General features: G+C 42.6%; 1 protein-coding gene across 4 annotated transcripts in view; it reads left to right on the top strand.

Moving 5' to 3' along the window:
- plekha7a (pleckstrin homology domain containing, family A member 7a) overlaps positions 1–20,097 on the top strand; it is a 177,604-nt gene that overhangs the window by 84,055 nt on the left and 73,452 nt on the right. For all 4 annotated transcript variants that reach the window (XM_034084272.2, XM_034084274.2, XM_034084275.2 and 1 more), the window contains one exon: positions 6,400–6,483. In XM_034084272.2, the coding sequence (XP_033940163.1) occupies positions 6,400–6,483 (84 nt within the window). The remainder of the gene's footprint in view (positions 1–6,399; positions 6,484–20,097) is intronic.

Below are 20,097 nucleotides of genomic sequence, written 5' to 3' on the forward strand. Positions count from 1 at the left end.
AGGATTGTCAAACCACTCGCCTAAGAACTAGCTGCTAATGGCTGCCTTGTGTTCGGTGTCCTTTGAATCCATCTTGGTAATGGCCGACTCCAGTAACAATAACAACTAGCCTACTCGCTCGATCGAGATGCAATTACGGTTTGCTTACGGTTTCATTATTATTCATTCCTGCGCACCATAAAACTAGAAAGACACAACATGCATTGTTTTAAGTTAATAGAAACCGCAGTTCAATCAGGAGAGACGGTTTTGATGTAAGAATACATATTTATCGCAGAGATACACAAATGAATGTAATTTGGCGATTAGGCCCCGTTGTGCAGGAGGTATCATTCGGGAGGGGAGAACCGATCCGATGAAACCCCCGGGGGTCTACACACTGGTGGTGGTGAATGGATAGTTGGGTCGGTCTGAAGGGGAGGAGCTTAGCTTGACCCTGGATTCAGAGGGACAGGAGGTGAAAAGGGGGGAGGAGGGTTGCGTAGAGTCACCTGAAGTGAGAGCTGTCAGAGGGGGGAGGGCAGACTTAAAAGGTTTGTCAGAGCGCTATGATAGGCTCTTGTGGCGCCGACAATCGAGCGGCCCGACCAAGCAAGGAGGCGGAGGCAGAACGTCCAAACATATAACCCGGGGTGGGCATTTTAAATTCGAGCACAGGACACAGCCTCAATCTTGCTGTTCCCGTGAGCACAGTCACCGGCCACAAGGATCTCACACACCCTACCTGTCCACTGACAGGGAGAACAGAGCCTAAATACACACACACTAATCAGGCCAACAAGACACAGGTGGGGGGGGAGGAGACGACACAGGTGGGGGGGGAGGAGACGACACAGGTGGGGGGGGAGGAGACGACACAGGTGGGGGGGGAGGAGACGACACAGGTTGGGGGGGAGGAGACGACACAGGTGGGGGGGGAGGAGACGACACAGGTGGGGGGGAGGAGACGACACAGGTGGGGGGGGGAGGAGACGACACAGGTGGGGGGGAGGAGACGACACAGGTGGGGGGGGAGGAGACGACACAGGTAGGGGGGAGGAGACGACACAAGTGGGGGGGGAGGAGACGACACGGGGCACCAGGTGAACACAATCACCAGCCACAGACAAAACGGGAGGGGGAACACTTTCAAACTAAACCACATGTGCAATATTACAAGGCCCGAAGCCGGCAGTCCACAGTGACGAAGTTACCTTTGTCACTGCTCTTGGGAATAGAGCGAAGTGATTGGTTAAGCTGGGGAGCGACGCCCCCGATCACTTATTGAGAGGAGAGAGAGTAGTTGCGTGAGATTAGTAAATGAAGAGTAAAGACGGACTTCCTGGTTGAACTTACGCTGAGCTTCATTGGTCGGCTAATAATTGTATAATTTTGATTCAATACCAGAACACTTTATCGTGAGATCCGGTCCTAACTTGTTCTTGCATCACAGCTTGCATCATCAGCATGGACTCAAATTAGGACAAGATTCAAGGAAACAGACATTACTGTAAACATGACATTACAAATAATAATCTTTATTCCTATAGCACCTTTCATACATACAGCTTTTAGTAAGCTTCACATAGACATTTCACAGGAAATTGACGGCATCCAGATTCAAGTAAAAGACTTAAAAACTAAAATAGTAAACATATAACAAATGCATTTAGATTAAAGGTACAATGATGAAATTGTGCAATAAAAGGGGGATAATGCTAATAATAATAATAATTAAGATGGACTTTTATTAATCCTCGTGGGGAAATTGTTTCTCTGCATTCGACCCATCCTAGTGTTAGGAGCAGTGTGCTGCCATTTTGAACGGCGCCCGGGGAGCAGTGTGGGGAACGGTGCCTTGCTCAGGGACACCTCGGTAGCACTTGGTCTAGCCGGGACTTGAACTGGTGACCTTCCAGTTGCCAAGCCAAGTCCCTATTGACTTCGCCACCACCGCCCCAATAATAATAATAATAATGCATTACATTTTTTATTAGAGCGCTTTTAAATTGTTTTAAATGTTTTGGTTCAAGCCACCGCTTCACATTTGATTTAGTCATTTGACCAAAGACTATTGATTTGTGCACCTTCTACTTGTTGGGCTATCCCTTCTCTTGTCCTCTCCATCTGATTCCAGTTAGTCCCCGATGTGCAGGGAAGAGCATTGAACTTGACCTTTTTAACAAGGAGCATCATTTTTCAGACATGTCTTGTATCTGGATTGCTTTCTGATCCTTTATTTTACTCTTCGATACCCTTCTTCCCGTTTGACTGACTTGTACGTACTGATCAACAGGAGGAGGTAGCTTTCCCTCTTGCAACCTGAGCAACTGTCACAAAAAATATCATGTTATGTTCACCACTGATTCTTCGATGTCATCCCACTCTCCTAAAGCAGCACTACACTCGCTGTTATTATAAGAAAAAGCCACAATGGACTCGGAGATGTGAGGTACATTGTGTCTTTTATTACATGCGTTAAAGGGCATTGTTAAAAGGGTGCTTTATGAAGCTTTTAGTGCTACCTTCATCATGTTTCCCTTTACAGCTCAGGTCATTGTTCAGCTCCACTGCAATGACACAATCACGTCTGTTATATCATGTACTATTTTAGACCTCGCTGCAGAAAATAGATCCACAGCCGCTGATAAACAACCTTTTTAGGGGACACGCTTTTCACTTTCACATTCTGTGAGCTATCAGACCTGGATCTATCAGTTGCCCCCGGAGAAGAGCTTCACACACCGGCTGGGAAATAAACAAGCCTTTGTGCGAATGTAGGCGATCAATATCCACATACGTACTGCCAGGCCCACTGAGAGGATTCAAAGGTGTCATCATCAGTGGTCGTAAATACCCTTTTTCCCATTCTGGCAGAGGGATCAGAGTTAATAGGTTTACCATATTGCATTTCATTTCATACGCTCTTTGTGAATACTGCATGCGTCCATTAGTTCTTACACATTTGTGTGAATGAGAAATGGGATACGGCTGTCATCTTGACATATTTAACATTCCTTAACTGTGTGTTTGATATTATTAGTATTTTCTTTAAAGGGGCCCTATTATGCTTTTAGGTTCATATCAGTATGTAGTGTCTCTACATGTCTCCATGCTTTAATGTTCAGAAACATACTGCCTGTGCTGCAGCACCTCTTTTCACCCTCTGTCTGAAACCAAAGCCCAGGCTGCTCTGATTGGTTTGCTGGCTGGCTCTGTTGTGACAAAGGAGTCCAATGAAGGCTTTTCAAGTGTGGGAGAGGAACTTTGGGATGTTATCCTTTGCAGACCATTAACATGCACACAAACCTATACGACACACAGGCAAGGGAAAACCCCAAACAGCATAATTATATTCAGTCAATATTCACATGTGGTTTTAACCAGTCTTCCAAAGTCTGCTCCGATTGGTTAGCTGGCCGGCTCTGTTGTGATTGGTCAACCGATTAGAGATGTCCCGCCCCTTACTCTATCACGTACAATGTGTTGGAGTGCTCCAACCAATAAAATGCTTTCCAGCCATTCAGGATTTTAGCCTTTGCAGACCATTTACATTAGGGGTGTCAAACTCAATCTCATCGCGGGCCACATTCGCATAAAGGTTGCACTCAAAGGGCCGGTTGTAACTATATAATTATATAATATATATATATAAAATAATGTATTATATTACATGATTGTCTCTGGATTGGATTATTATCGGATAGGATAATAACTTAGTAATTATCTACGTCTGAAAGCAGAAGTCCAGGGCAAATAATTGCAAGTCTCTTCAGTGCGCATGTCACAAAACGAGATGCATTGTGGGACATGTAGTTTATGGGCAACATGCTTCTGTAAAGTGGCATGTAGCCGTATAATAAACATATTATATTCTTTGCAAGCTCTTGCGGGGCCGCATAAAATGAAGTCGCGGGCCGGATTTAGCCCCCGGGCCTTGAGTTTGACACCCCTGATTTACATGCACACAAACCTATACAACACACTTCAGGAAAGGGAAACCCCAAAAGCATAATAGGGCCCTTTTTAAATCTTTATTGGGAGAAAAGGTTTTTAAGAGAGCCGCCCTGAATACCAATGAGTTAATTGGAATGGATTGACATTACCATAATAAACCAATGATCTAATAATGGTGTTTTAATGCTTAATTTCTTTATACATTTGTTTAAATCCCTGCTTAACGCATTTGTCTGCCAATGTACTTTACGTTTTTTAATGTAATCCATCAACAAGTTAAAACACAGAACTTTTACAAATATAATCATATAAACAAAAATATATTTCCATATCCAGATTAGATCGATAGATACATAGATTTGTTTTCCTTTTTCTTATTATTTAGATTTTGAAAGCCAAGTATTTGAGAAAGGAAGAAACTAAAAGTTTGTCAATGAGGAAGTAGTGTATTTTGAGTCCCTGCTTCGTTGGTTGACACTCCAACATGTTGAAGGGACTTTCTCCACATGTGCGACACAGGACATCACGTGCATTCATCAGCTGGCTGAGTACATGCTAAACAGCGCTGACAAACTGCTGTTTAGCATGTCTGTTGTGTGGTCGCTCTGAAGCAGAGTGTTTCAGTCGTAACTCAGAGCCCCGTCGGGACTGTCTGTTTCCCTTTCCTGCTCCAACTGATCGATTATAATTCCATCCTATTCAGACAATCATTAATTCTTAAAGCGCCTCCGACCGGCTGCAGGGCGGCTTGTGATGTTGAGACAGTGAGCGGATCCCCTGAGGGATGGTATCTACCGCACGGGGTGTTTTTGTCCTGTAACACACACTCTGCAGCGTGACGAGCACATCTCCTCCAGCACTGTACTTCTCCTGAGGAAATGGAGCAGAGTTTTTCCGTGCTCCTGGACACCCTTTTCTGCATTTCCCCTCACACGTTCCTGTGAGACCGGTCCTCTGAGGTGATTCGTCACACACCTGCAGTGGTTGAGAATGTTGACTTTATGCAGCCATAATAAGGACAAAAGGCCAAACTCTAAACCACAGAACTTAATACCATGATCCTATATTTTAGAACTTAACTAACTTCACATGTCTCTTGTTTCAAACGTTTCTTATCTGTAGAATAAGATAAGATCTACTTTATTTATCCTACATTGGGCATTTTTTTGTTGCAGCAGCATTTAAAACAAGTATTGCACACAATTAGAAATAAAAAAAGAGTAGAAAATAAACAACTATACAATATAAACATCTCAAAATAGAAGATGTATCGAACTTAAAGATAGTTGACCGTGATATGTACAGTAAACTGTGTGACAAATAAAACTCTATTGAAGGGCTATATTACAGTAAACACAATATAAAGTGTTTTTACATTTAATGTAAAAAAAGTGGCAGGCATGTTAAATTAAATGAGAAGTTATAACTCCAGTTAAATAGTGGTTTCTTAGATGTGACCTCTTCAGATTGCTGGTTTTATAACAAACACAGTCCAAAACTCAACAATATGCCATTTACGACGATGTTAAACCAATTTATGGGCTGGAATAAATTGATTTAGCTCAATACATTCAATTTAAAAGTGTCATGCTGTCGGAAGACTACGAGCCAGCTTACATGTTTCCTTCTTATGGTCATTTATTGTTATTTTCAAATATTTGCGAACATATTTTGTTGCATGAGATCTCCCTTTATAGTTTATATGTACCAAAGAGGATTAGTGTCACACGTTTCTTTGAGACCCCAACAAAAGTGAGATTAAAGACCGAATCCTGGCTTTTTCCTCTTCAGGTCATTCACTGCAAACGTTCAGTGTAAACATCAATACACCACCGCAGGCATTGTCTACTCTTTGCTGTGAGGCATTCATGCTCCTGTTGAAATGGAGACACACACACACACACACACACACACACACACACACACACACACACACACACACACACACACACACACACACACACACACACACACACACACACACACACACACACACACACACACACACACACACACACACACACACACACACGCACACACGCACTAATTGTGACCCCTCATTCCTCCACGTGTTGTTTTCCCTGTCGAATGCTTTGACGCTGTGCTCGAGGCTTAGAGCGACTGGCCGAGTCTATCACCGATGGAGGCCCTGCCGGCACTGTCCAGCTTTTTGTGCTGAGCCCGACTTTTGATTGCTGTCCAGGACGTTTTGGGTGGGGTTGTGGAGGGGGGGGGCGTCCCACAGCCAGCCCTCACATTCTACACTGGGCTGGGAAAGTCATGGACGAAATGCCCATGAGGGTGGAGAGCCTGTAATCCCACTACGCCTCCGGGGAATGATCGGCTCGTGTCGGCTATACTGGTGCTCACAGTGGGGGTGAACATCCTCAGTGATACCCTCAGAGATCTCACTGGAGCTAATTGTGTCTCCTCTCTCTCTCTCTCTCTCTTCTGTCGCTTCAGTCATAACCAGAGGACCACGGCGTTTCGCCATCCCGTGAGCGGGCAGATCTCTGCGGAGAACATGGATTTCATCCTGCAGGAACAGTGAGTTATTACTTTGTGTTCCCACTTATCTGCCGCCCATTCCCTCAAATGACCTGTTGAAGAAGAGAACATGTATATGTGATGTCCAATGCTTTGTGATACTTTGACTTCCTCCAGGTGCTTTGATATTCTCAATGATAAAAATGGCCCATTAAATTCTGTGTCTCCATCTCTGAGTTGAAGGCTATGCTGTGACTGGGTTATTTGATCGCTTCCTAAAAAGTGATGTTGCTGAAAACGAGGCAAATCTAAAAGGATTGAAGGAAAATGCTCTTCTGCCCTTGGAGTTGACTGTTTCATGAGTTTGTCTTCTTTTTCACGGTGACTTCTTACCGATGCCTTAAAGCAATCATTTACATATTTCTTCTCAAGTTAAGCCAGTATACTTTATTCAGTGGGTATCCAGCAGCTTCAAAGAGAAAAGCGTCTAGTTTTCAGTCAGGACGTGGGCCTTTTATTTCTCTTCTTTTTGAATCGATAAACCCAGGCTGCGGAATAGTCCAAAAATCAGCTCCTAAGTTCTAACCCTATCGTCTATTCCTTGACCTCTGAGTGAAACGTCACGGGGTTAAGGGATAGTGGACAGGAGAAGTCAAAAGGACTTAGGAGAAGAGACTGCGGTACTTTAGAGAATCCGAATGCACTTTCACTATCCGACGTGTTTCTGATGCGCCAGCGGACGTCATGAATGTGCGTCTGCTGCTGTGGGGAAACTATGGAAACTACAGTTTTCTATACAGCGGACTACAACATGGATGTTCAATAAGAACGAGGGACTAACTGTAAACTCATCTAGAGACTCTGCACCGTGCTCTGATGCTGCTGCTTTGCTTTATGAACGTGGACAACAGAGAAACATATTCTTCATGACCAAAGTTGGAATTTAAATAAAAAATGAAAGTGAAACTTATGCTCGTCTCCCTCTCCCTCCGGTCCACATTAATACAAATGATCCCAATACGTATGATTGTATGAACTAAAGATCTTAAAATCAATACAGATGTATTTATTGTAAACCTTAGTCCTTACCATCTATCTCTGTGTATATCACCATTCAAGCATCTTTTAAAAGTTGAACAAACCCCACACAGCTCAGTAAAGACTGAAATGTTGACTTTATTTGATAATTTCAGTGAAAACTAACGTTCATATTTCTCTTTTTGATTATAATACTGATGAACTTTCAAAACAAAGCACTCTGGCAACTTACCACATACGTTTTAAAATGCTTAATAAGCACCGTGACTTTCATGATATAATTTCTCGGTCATAATCGGTTGTTTCCGTGAACGGCCGACTGTTGAGTGACGGCAAATGCTGCGGCTGCAATGCATTGTGGGGCAGCATTTTCTCCTCTCCTTTCATCAAGGGAGGTCCAGTGGTTCCTAAGCTACAGTAAAGGAGGTTATAAAGGAAGTTTGAAACCTCCTTTCCTTTCATCTAGAGCAGGGGTTCTCAAACTTTTTTCAATAATGTACCGCCTTTGAAAGAATAATTCAGCCAAGTACCCCCTGATCAGCGCAAAAACAATTTGTTAAGAACAAAATGCCTATATAAAGAGGTACAGCACAGCGCTGCACCATCGGTGTCTGATTTATTAAAACAACAACAGTAACTGAGAAACACTTAAATGCTACATTTCAAATGTTTACAATCCATCACTAAATTCATGGCAAACCAATTTTAACATCATGCAATAACACTAAGACGACATTAGCTGCATTGAACTGATCTTTTTAATAAGTTGTACTTAATGTAGTGAAACATGGGCTTGTGCTTCACTGAGGGTCTTTGTCATTCTGACAGGGAGGCAATGGAATGAAGAGAAAAAAATATATGAGCATTTTATGAACATGGGATTTTGACCCCTCATATAAACAAATGCTTAATGCTGCGCTATACTTTGCAGCCACACGCCGTTGCCAAGCAACTCTTATTGTTTAGGTCCTTTTGAAAAGCAGGCAGTCAAATAATTAACTAGAACTAGCTTGATCTGATAGATTTAGTCTAACCGGACGCGAGAGAGAGATCAGAGATCAGATCAGCTGCTGCTGACGGAGAACACGCAGCTCTGCATGATCACAGCTCCGTCCGCTGTGACGGACCGGTGAGCGCACCAAAATACACTAAGAGTTAGACCTAACACACTTAGCTAGTTTATCTACTCTGGAACTAGCTAAACTAGTTATACATATATGTATTCTTTACTGTCGGGTCACTTATTACAGGTTCAGCGAGCTGCACGAGACTGACGGGCTGTCAGGAGAGGGAGAGGAAAAGAGAGCACCCCGTTTATTGTTCCCATTTTATTATCCAGAGTTTCTATAAACCTTTGAATAAAGTAGTTAATCTACTATTAGTAGTTTGTTTAAATGCATTACTTATGTTTTTTTGTTTTCATTAACATAAAATAAATCTCACGTACCCCCTGCAGTACTCCAACGTACCCCTAGGGGTCCGCGTACCCCCATTTGAGAACCACTGCTCTAGAGAATTCGAACGGCACTTATCATGGCTGCCACTGACGTACTTCCGGGTCATTCCACTCCGTTAGGAAGGTTCCTAAGCTAAAGGGACTATACGACCGCAAACCCAAGAGTGTTTTTACTGTCTGGTGTTATAGCAGCGCTCGGTAAAAGCTTGATCTGCTTGCTGTTTGGACCGTTGGAGTTGGATAATGCTGCTGAATGTACTTCTTGTTGCATCCCGTTCTTTCTTAAAGTATGATGACTTGTTTGTCAGTTAAATAAACAGCTGGTTAGCTTAGCTTAGCATAAAGACTACAGTTAGCAGGATAAAAGACCTCATGATGATTTGAAAACTCCGGGAAGTCATTACTCCCAGCAGAGGAATAGTAACTCACATTTGCCATACTCACAAACATGTATTTTGTATTTTATCAGCTGGTTTAGTCCCGAGGCCTTGAGCTGTGTTATCTTCTCATCCGTCCCTGACAAGAAGGTGAATAAGAGTTTACTGGAGTGTGTTTTTGTGTCCCTGTGTGTTATGGCCAACTTTGTCCCCGGAACAGGGACATGTTTGCACTCGTCAGCGACCGCAGCCTTCGATGTCTGTGCACTTGGTAGATAATAACGACAATTTGTTTTTTAACCAGAAGGTTTTTCACTGCGAGTCCAAATTATTATTATATTTAAATGAAGGTTTATCACTGGTGAGTGCAGATCTCTCTGGAACAGACACACTGCCTGTGTAGAGGTCATTGCACTCTAAAGGCTTTGTGCATGAAAGGTTTTCCTGCCAGAGACTAAACCCACGCCAGACTTTCACCACAATGGAGGCAATCTCTAAGGTCTCAGTTACAATAAAACGGTGTGTGATGCAGCACTGATTAATCTTTCATAGCAAAAGCTCCACAACAATCCAACATGAACAAGAGAAAAAACACTATTCGGGAAGGTTTGCACAGGGATTTAGAATTTGAGAGAGAGTGTGTGTGCCTTTGTCAATCCTGTATGAAAAACCACATTTTGCTCCTGGCACTGTGCATCAGTTTAGGTGGAAGATAACGGTAATTATACTGTATTGCAGGGAAATGGTTGAAAGTGTTTCAATGTTTTCCGTTCTGCGGTCCACTTTCTGGACACAGCTGTGTTTATTCTAGCTCTTTTAGCAAGTCAAATGTACCTGCCGAAGCCCTCGGGAGGTGGATCTGAATGTCAGCTTGCAGAATACATCTGGGGCCAGCATGGACTCTCAAACATCACACTTGAATTCATACCTTTGCAGCAGTCATGGTGATTTGTTCGACATTTGACTTGCATGGCTGTAGAAATGGAAGGGTCAAAACGCAGGGGGAATGTGTCTATGATCCAAAAATGACAACAACAAGAAAACAGTTTTCCTTCACCCCAACGTTCAGAGCTCTAACATTTAGAGCCTTGAAGATACTTTGTAACTGCAAGGCTTTAGATGGTGTTGCAAATGTTGTTATTTGGCAAGAGGCTTTTTGGATCAGTCTAACCCCTAGATTCCACCGGGTCCGTCTGCGGCGCGTTACGGCGATCGCGGCCACTCTAGTCAATGGGTGCTATTCCTCCAGACGCGTCCCAGAATCGTCTCGGCGCTGGGCTCCGCTAAAAATAGGATGCAAGTCTATTTTCGACGCGAGGCGAGGCGTTGCATAGCGCCGGGCAGGAAGTGGAAATAAACTAATTTTGCAGACCCCCCTCTTTCAAGTAGCAGGAGAAATGCCAGGTTTACAGGCACTGTGTCAATTATATATATAGAATAATTATGATGATGAATGCATTTTTTTTTATCCACTAAAATACAGCAACACATCTTTGATTCATGTCGTTTATAACTGGAATATTACAATTATTATTAACTGTGTCTGCACAAAGTAGCCTGTCCAGGAAATATGCCCAAATCAACAAAAACTGCGAGTCGGCACGCAAGACGCTTTGGTTTAAAATCCAGCCCCTAAATGTATGTTGATAAATTGAATATATGTCGTCTTTCAATTTCTCTCTCATTTTTTATTTGACTGTCTTATACCATTTGTTCAGTTTCAATGTGACATATAACAACATGCACAAGAGACACTTTTTCACACATTTAACAAAAGAACTCAAACAAAAGCACACAGTTTGGATCCAACATGGACAAACACACACATTTAACTAAATTGTATAAAATCAGAGCATGAAACAGGATAAAAACACTTAAATTAACGTATTCCACCATTGGACCTGGTTAGCCAACAGCAACACTGCCTGGTTTAAAGTTGTGATGCAGATTAAATACAGAAAAACATATTTCGCAATTTGTACATATTAAAACATTAGTTAATTCACTCATCGGCTCCACCACAAATCAGGCGTTCTCAGGGTTACAGGTTCCTTTTGATCGCCTCAACATATTGAAATCCTTTAAAATTAACTTTGAAACTCCAAGAACAAACTTTTAGCATTTAATAAGTGCTTAAACATTGCTAATCGGACATTAATCCTTGCCCCTAGTATGAGGAAACTAATTGATACAGGAAAGTGTTTTTAATACTGAAGGATATTTGGTTAGCTTCTCTGTTTCTGTGCTTATGCCACTTAAGCATTTGAACTTGAATATATAATTTTCTCTTAGGCATTAAACATATTAATGTCAATGAGACTCGTAATACATAACCCTAACAGTTGTTTTCTGGTATGTGTGCACACAGCTGGCGAACTTACTTTTAAAATAGCTCTTAACTCAAGAAGCTCAGGCTTCCAAGTGAGTCTCTCCTTCAACTTTCACTTCACCTCACGTCTGGATCAGAACCCCCGCTCCATAAGTGTGACTCTGGGAAGCTGAAGGACGTGAGATCAGTGAGTCCACGTCCTGGAGTTGAACGCTTGATGTTCTCCTCCAGAGCTTCAGCTGGCAGATCTTTAAAGACCCTGCCCTGAGGTTCATTTCTAACTCGACTTAAATTCAAACTTGTCCTTCAGTGGAGAGAATCTTCCCATCCCAAATAAGAGTATGCTTATTTTAGAATATACAGATAACACTGATTCACATTTAATAATACATGACACGCTTTTCTAAAAACTCAAAGACCCTTTGACAGAGAATAAAACAAAACACATACAATAAGAGATAAACAAAAACAGAAAAGAGGGACAGAGCTCGACATTATAAATGGCCCGCTGGCCCGTAAGCACTATTTAGACCCTTCGGGCAGCATGACGTACTTTCCACTTGCCCGCTCGGGACACTAAAAATATTGCTTTAAAAAAAAAAAAATGGTCCTGTGGTATCGGTATTTTGACAAGCAATTTTGTTAAATGGTTTGGTTTATTAACGCGACAACATAGCGTTTCGTGAGGCGGTTGTCGTCGTTGGGTGAAAAGCAAACTTTTCACTACAGACTTTCTCGCCACCTAAACATTCGCTAAAATGTTTTTTAATACCGGCCAAGCGCCGGGCAAAAAACAATCTTCAAATAAAAGAAAGTCACCGCAGGAGTTAAAGGAGAGTGACAGGGAGTAGGAGAAGAAGAAGAGGGAGAGAAAGTTTCAGCCAGCTTGATCGATGGAGTTGGCTTCTATATGATGCCAATATAAGCAAGGTCTTCTGGCGGCTCTGTACATCAATGCCGACCTACAGTCTGCTGACGAGTAAGTGGAGAGTAGACAATATAAAGGTATATTCGCTATCGGGAAACGTCCCGGCAGTTTAGGATAATGAAGGTTCTAATCTAATCTATTACATGCCATTACGTTTCTAACTCCTGATGACAGGAAGTCAGAAAGCGCATTATACAAATAATAATACCCATAATAATGATAATGGCAGACATTTTTTAACAATGATTAAAAGTTGATAAATCAATTTAGCGAAAATTAAGGCTATTAAAAAGTAATAAACGCCATTTTCCAAGGCATTATATTTTGTAGCTTGTTTTCAATAAGTATCTAAATGGTCCAGAGAGGTTGTATTCTACAGTCAGCCTGAATGTAGTCATGGCGTAGGTGTGTCGTGTGATTCTGTGTAGTTTATTGATGGCATCCCGTTGGATTTGACGTCATCTGAACAGGACGTCGCACGCTCACTGCTTGATAGCGCGGAGTTCCGTTTACGCCGGTTGCTAAGCAACATCGTTACGGGGAAATGCAAGTCTGCGTCCAAATGGTTGGAAGATACGGAGGAAGGACAATCAATACTGTATATAGTCAATGTGAGGTAAAGTGTGTCGCCAAGGTAACCGGTTAGAACTCCAAGTGGCGATGAGGTCTTAAAATGTATGGGAAGGGTCTTAAAAAAGAGCTTAAAAGGTGTTAACTTTGACTTCAGGATTCCTGCGTATACCCTGAAGTAGTAATGTAGAATGTGTATACATTACTATTGAAACAAATGTGATAATTTTCTTCATTATTAGTCGATTTTTTTTGGACGAATGCTCTCGGGTCAGTGGTTACAATAGTGGGGCCAGTGATAATACAATTCGGGCCAGTGGAATTGTACCATTAATGTCTACCCCTGAGGGGGGGGGGGGGGTCAGTGGTTGAATGCAGTGTTGAACAGGTGGGTTTTGAGTGATTCGTTTGAATGTGGCGAGGGAGGAAGAGTCTCTGGAACGTTTGTTTCACGAGTTTCTAAAGCTTTATTTTTGGTCAATCATATATAGAGGCTGTGGCTCAGTTGGTGGATGGTTGTGCTGGGAATGCCCATGCAGTCAACATGTTGAAGTGTCATTGAGCAAAATACTTAATCCCTGATGGTGTGTGTGTGTGTGTGTGTGTGTGTGTGTGTGTGTGTGTGTGTGCGTGCGTGTGTGTGTACCTCGTATAGCAGCTTCTGCCTCTTTGTGAAGTGAAGGGGTTTTATAAGCAAAAGCGCTTGAAGGGCTTTCAAAGCATGGACATTTAGCATTCCCTATAAAACACTCAGTCCATCGTTAAAACAACTCATTCACGATTATTATAACAAATACAGAAAGGAAACTAATAACAGATCATCGGCCCTTACTAATATAATATAATACATAAGCATACTCTGTGATAGAGGGCACACTTAAAGCCATCAGTATATACTCTGTCCACTTATATTCGAGTTTAGTTTAGATTTTGGCTCTTTAGAAATGTTTGATACTGGTTTTCTTATCTCAACCTGGCATGTTTTTTTTTTCATGCTTCATCTTACTAATTCATGGAGGGGTAATTAGTAAAGCCTTTTTTTCCCTCTAATCAAATGATGAAACACATTCAAATGTAATAATATTTTTCTCCATTCCTTGCAAACCATTCTCACCTCCTGTTAATTTGTTCTGTTTCTGTCGCCGTCTCATTCCTTTCCATTTCCTGTTCTATCTATTTCAATGTGTCCCGCGTTTCCTGTCATTTCGCCTTCTCCTTCTTCCCTCACAGATCTCTCCGTCTCTTTCCTGCTTTTCCTTTCCTCTCATTTCATCTTCTGTTTTTACCTGCACCCCCGTTTCACTCTTATCTTTTTATTTTAATCCTTGTTTTGCCGTCCTTCTCTTTCGTATATATATTTGAATTTGACAGAAAAAACATGTGAACCTGTCACTTCAGAGATCTTATGAATTATGAATGCAACGTGTGCTCGAGACAAACATAAAAGTAGAAAACTGTAGATGCTTTTTTAAATATCTTGATTTAAAAAATGTCTTTTAGGCAAAACATTCGCATAAATGTTATTCATATTATAGCACTCATTTTGTAGCAGACCCCTCAATGTGTCTGGCTACCAGAGCAGCAATCCAAGCATATGTTTAATATTATTTTTAACATTTCAAGTCTCTCTCAGTGAGCCTTATTTAAATCACAAGTGTGTAGGAAGTGCTTGTCGCTGAACACAGATACACGCTTTTATACCTTCCTGTCATATTTGTTTTTATCTATTTCTGCATTTCTCTCCACTTCACTCTTCTCCTGTAAAGCAAGAGTGCTTTCTCTGTCTCTCATTTACGGCCAGCTCTCCTTTTTCAACACAGATGTACCAGGTTACATGTTTCCTCGCTGTGACTGATGGACACGTCTTATTAGCAGCTGCGTAGGCGAGAAACTGTCCAAGCGGCTATGATAATGCCTCACACACACACACACACACACACACACACACACACACACACACACACACACACACACACACACACACACACACACACACACACACACACACACACACACACACACACACACACACACACACACACACACACCTGGCACTTCAGCATTAGGTGTGTGTGTAGATGTGTGGTTATGAATAGATGCTGAACTCTTCACATGATGGAAGGAATAAGTGTTTTATAGTGCATGTGCAGAATAGTTGCATAACTTTGTGCCTCAGTGTAATATTGCAGCGGCACACTTCAGGACTTTATTAGCTGTGATTATGCAACGCACAACTGAGGGTAAGACATTAAAGGTGGGGTAGGTACGTTTGAGAAACCGGCTCGAGATACACTTGTTGTTATATTCCATGGAATGCTCTTAACATCCCGATAGCAATGAATATCTGAAGTGCTTTGACAAAAAATCCATAAAAAAATGTCCTCTGTGGAAGCCGTAATACTGTAAAAAGCACGACCAATCATCTGAGCCGGCCCGGCTAAAGTAACTGGACGGCCTACCTGCCTGTCAGCCTTCCATCGGGGCACAAACTGATCTCGTGCCCTCATTGGTCATGTGCGCGTTCGTGTGTGTTGGAGGAGGGGCTCTGTGAGGAAGTGGCAGATTTGTTCCGGCTGTGTATTTTCAAATTCTAGCGCACTCGAGCTGGTTTCTCCAAAATTACCTACCCTACCTTTAAGGCTTTGGAAGACTGGTTAAAACCATCCATCCATCTTCTCCCGCTTATCTGTGGTCGGGTCGCGGGGTAGCAGTTCCAGCAGAGAGCCCCAAACGTTCTTTTCCCTGGCGACATCAACCAGCTCTGACTGGGGGGTCCCAAGGTGCTCCCAGGCCAGCGAAGAGATATAACCCCTCCCCCTGGTCCTAGGTCTACCCCTTGGTCTCTTCCCAGCTGGACGTGCCTGGAACACCTCACTAGGGAGGCGCCCAGGTGGCATCCTAACTAGGTGCCCAAACCACCTCAACTGGCTCCTTTCGACGCGAAGGAGGAGCGGCTCAACTCCGAGTCCCTCCCTGATGACCGAACTTCTCACCTTATCCCTAAGGGAGACGCCAGCCACCCGGCGGAGGAAACCCATCTCGGCCGCTTGTATCCGCGATCTGGTTCTTTCGGTCATGACCCATCCTTCATGACCATAGGTGAGGGTAGGAACGGAAATGGCCCGGTAGACGGAGAGCTTTGCCTTCTGGCTCAGCTCCCTTTTCGTCACAACGGTGCGGTAAAGCGACTGCAGTACCGCTCCCGCTGCTCCGATTCTCCGGCCCATCTCACGCTCCATTGTTCCCTCACTCGAGAACAAGACCCCGAGATACTTGAACTCCTAACTCCTGAATATTCACCACATGTGAATATTGACTGAGGGGGCTGCAGCACCCCCATCTGTTGGTGGAGAGTTGTAACTGCAACGCCAACAAGTTCACAGTTTTAAGATCATTGGTTGTCTTTGTAGTAGACAACAAACATATTTGCATGTCCCCAGGTGCACCATAGAGAGGATCCTGACTGGCTGCATCACGGCCTGGTACGGCAGCTGCAGCACCCTCAATCGTAAGGCTTTACAGAGGGTGGTGAGGGTACCTATTGTAGGAAACATGACAGTAGCTAGCAGATTTAGACAGATACAGCCCACTCAAAAATATATTGTTTTATATCAAATGAATTGATATATATATATATTAGCTATACACTTTACGAATATAATAGTTTTTTATGGACAACTTCACCAATCAATCTCGTCCAACTAATCTTTCTGCTGTCACTCATCAAACCTGGCAACTCCGGGCTTCCTGGCAGCTGTCAATCAAAGTCCAGTGGCTCCGCGCCACAGTTTTGCCACTGCGAGGCTCCACTAACACCACCCCCCCCCCCCCCCCCCCCACCGCACCCGCACACCGCACCCCCAACTCTGACTGACTTCCCGCATCCCTGGCTCAAAGTCACTCTGACATCATGTCTGTACCATTCTCGTATATTGAATGTAAGGATTTTCTTCCAATTTTGTCAATAGGGCGGCACCATTTTTTTTTTGCCCTAACCCTTTTTTTGTTTACAGTTTTTGCTAAACTAACTAACTCCCTTTCTCATTATCTTTATTCTCAGAAAGCAAAGCGAATAAGTGTGTTTCCCGTAATGTCTAAAACTAAATCTGGTTTAGCAATTTGGCAACACCCCCAGCCACTGGCATCCGCTGGGCTTTTGACTGGGACACACCCATGTGAGTCTGATCTGGAGTGCTACATCTTGTTTGGCTGCTTAGATAAAGGAATAACTGAAAAATATTCTTTAACAAACAGATCTTTATCATGGATTTCCATCAGGTCAGGGTTTGGTTTATTGGGGGCCATTAATAAGTTCAGTTAGAGCAACATATATTGCTTGAGGCTGGAACTTTTTAATCGCAGCTCATCACTGCCAATAACCATTTAAACCTTTCATCTGTTATTGCTATCAGGCTGTAGCTAATGCTTCACCTTCTTCTGTTCTGATCCTCCTTGCTTGGGTCACCACATTCATATCGTTTGAATTATATCGTTAATACTACACGGTACATGCTTCAATGTAAATATTCATGATGTTCCTCATCTAATTACAGTGTATCTTTCAACACTTAAAGACTATGTAATTATCATTAATGTATGTAGTCGGCTGGTGAACATGCGCCTTCTTTTAGCTGTGAACTCCAATTATACAATTACCATCGCACCACTGCGAAGGAAACAGGAGACACCATTTGAGCGGTTGCCCCAGGCGCCATCCAAAACATCCCATTAAAGCTGCTATTTAAAGCTCCGGTGAGCCGGCAAGGAGCTCTGAGGATTTCACTGAGGCCGAAGCTCTTTTGTAAACTTTTATATTCATCCAAGGATGCAGAGGCTCAACAGAGCTGCTCTTTTTCAGCTTCACATTCAGACACTTACAAACCCAGTCATACCTACTAGCTCACCTGTAGATGACTGCCATCCTGGTACACATGCTGCCACTGTGGCTGATGTGCTTTAACCACACACACACACACACACACACACACACACACACACACACACACACACACACACACACACACACACACACACACACACACACACACACACACACACACACACACACACACACACACACACACACACACACACACATATGTGTCACCTCCAGACAGTGAAGTGTATTTACTCAAGTATTTTACTTAAGTATATATTTTTATGTTTCCTTGCCTGACTCTTTTCAAGTTATGCTACTTTATACTTATGCTTTGCTACAGTTGGGAAGCCATTGAACAGTTTCCCAATTTTAAACAATTACCCAATTACACATTTTTCCCAATCAAACAATTTTCTAAAGTAAAATAGTTTCCCAATAAAAAAAATCCCAATGTTCCTATTCAAGCAGTTTACCAATTTGGGATCCTTAAAGTTTAGCTAATATTATTCAAGCAAATACTTTACTTTTTACTCCACTACATTTATTGGACAGCGTTGGTAACCTTACCAATTTGGATTCTTAGCTAGCAATTTGATGAAGGCATCAGTTCACAGGCCATGAGAGCCGAGTAGAAACTCAATCTGAGAGCAATATTAGCAACAGGGTGCTGTGTGTGTGTGTGTGTGTGTGTGTGTGTGTGTGTGTGTGTGTGTGTGTGTGTGTGTGTGTGTGTCGTCCAGCGTCGGAGGCCTGCTCACCGGGGGTTATCGGAGATTAAAGGGTCTGAAGTGTCAGGAGTTTACAGCTGCAGGAGTATCTTATCAGCTCTTATTTTGGCAGCAGATGGAATAACTTCCTGCTGCTGTCTGGGTCTCAGTCTCCGTCTGCATCTCAAGATCTTCCTTCTCCCTGTCATCGGCGTCAGGGTCCTGGAAAACCTGGAAAATATTAGCATGGAAACTAGTGAGATTTAAAGGTTGACTTTTCCTGGATAGGGTGAAGAAATGTCCCATTCCTGTTGTCACACCAGGCTTAGTCATTCATTATAATATAGTAACATTACCTAAACTTCTTATTGTTCCTATGATCTTTGTTGCACATTAACGTCTTTACGTTGGGCAGGTTACTATATTGATATTTTGATATTTCTGATATTGTGATCAGTGGTCGCGTTAACCGAATATTGTCCATCTATGACGGATTTTTTTTTTAACAATGACGGAGCAATCTGAAAGCAGTCCGTAATTTTGACAGATTAGAACAAACTCGGAACAGCGCCAAAGTTATGCATAACACATGCCCTCCAAAAGGGAAATGATACCGTTTCCAAACCTAACTTTGCCGTACTACAAATCATTGAAATGTCTGTGAGTTTTGGCTTTACGCTGTGCGCGCTCCCGCGAGGTGCAGTGGGCATGCATGGCAACCCCCCGTTGACAGTTCACGAGCATGCTCTCCCCCCCCCTCGTCAGTTGTGTAAAGGCCGACGGGTAATTCTGGTTTGTGACGGAAATGTTACGATCCTATCCGTCAAAAATTACGGGCAGCGAAAAAGTCTAGCGCAACCTCTGATTGTGATATAACACAAGATACCATCTTAGATTTTGGATATCATTGAATTAAAAACAGCATGACAACAAATGAATATCATTTTCTGAATTTAAGCGACAATTCAAGCCGTTCTTTTGTTTGCCTTACCCGAAAAATGTCATTGTGAAAATATCTTGAGAAGGCACGGGTTATCAAAAAAAAGTCTGTTTTGATATTTGATCAAAACTATTTGATTTCCTCCAACATGCTCAATCTAGGGGAATCTAGGGAATACCTTTTTTTACCATCAGGTCATAAAGAAGCTTGGCTTTGCTAGAAAAGAACAGGCATGCTTGGTTTCCCATTTAAAGTAAACCAAATTCCTGGCTGTCACCTCCCCTACCTTTTGTCTTTGGTCATCATGTTTTTCCGTAATCCTTCACTTTTCCTGTTTTCCACCTGTTTTTATATTGTGTGTTGTTTGTTTGTTTGTTTGTTTGTAGCCTTTATTTAACCAGGTGAAGCCCCTTGAGATCAAAATATCTCTTTTCCAAGGGTGACCTGCAG

The sequence above is a fragment of the Pseudochaenichthys georgianus genome, chromosome 6 (genome assembly GCF_902827115.2).
Source record: "Pseudochaenichthys georgianus chromosome 6, fPseGeo1.2, whole genome shotgun sequence".
Lineage (NCBI taxonomy): Eukaryota > Metazoa > Chordata > Actinopteri > Perciformes > Channichthyidae > Pseudochaenichthys > Pseudochaenichthys georgianus.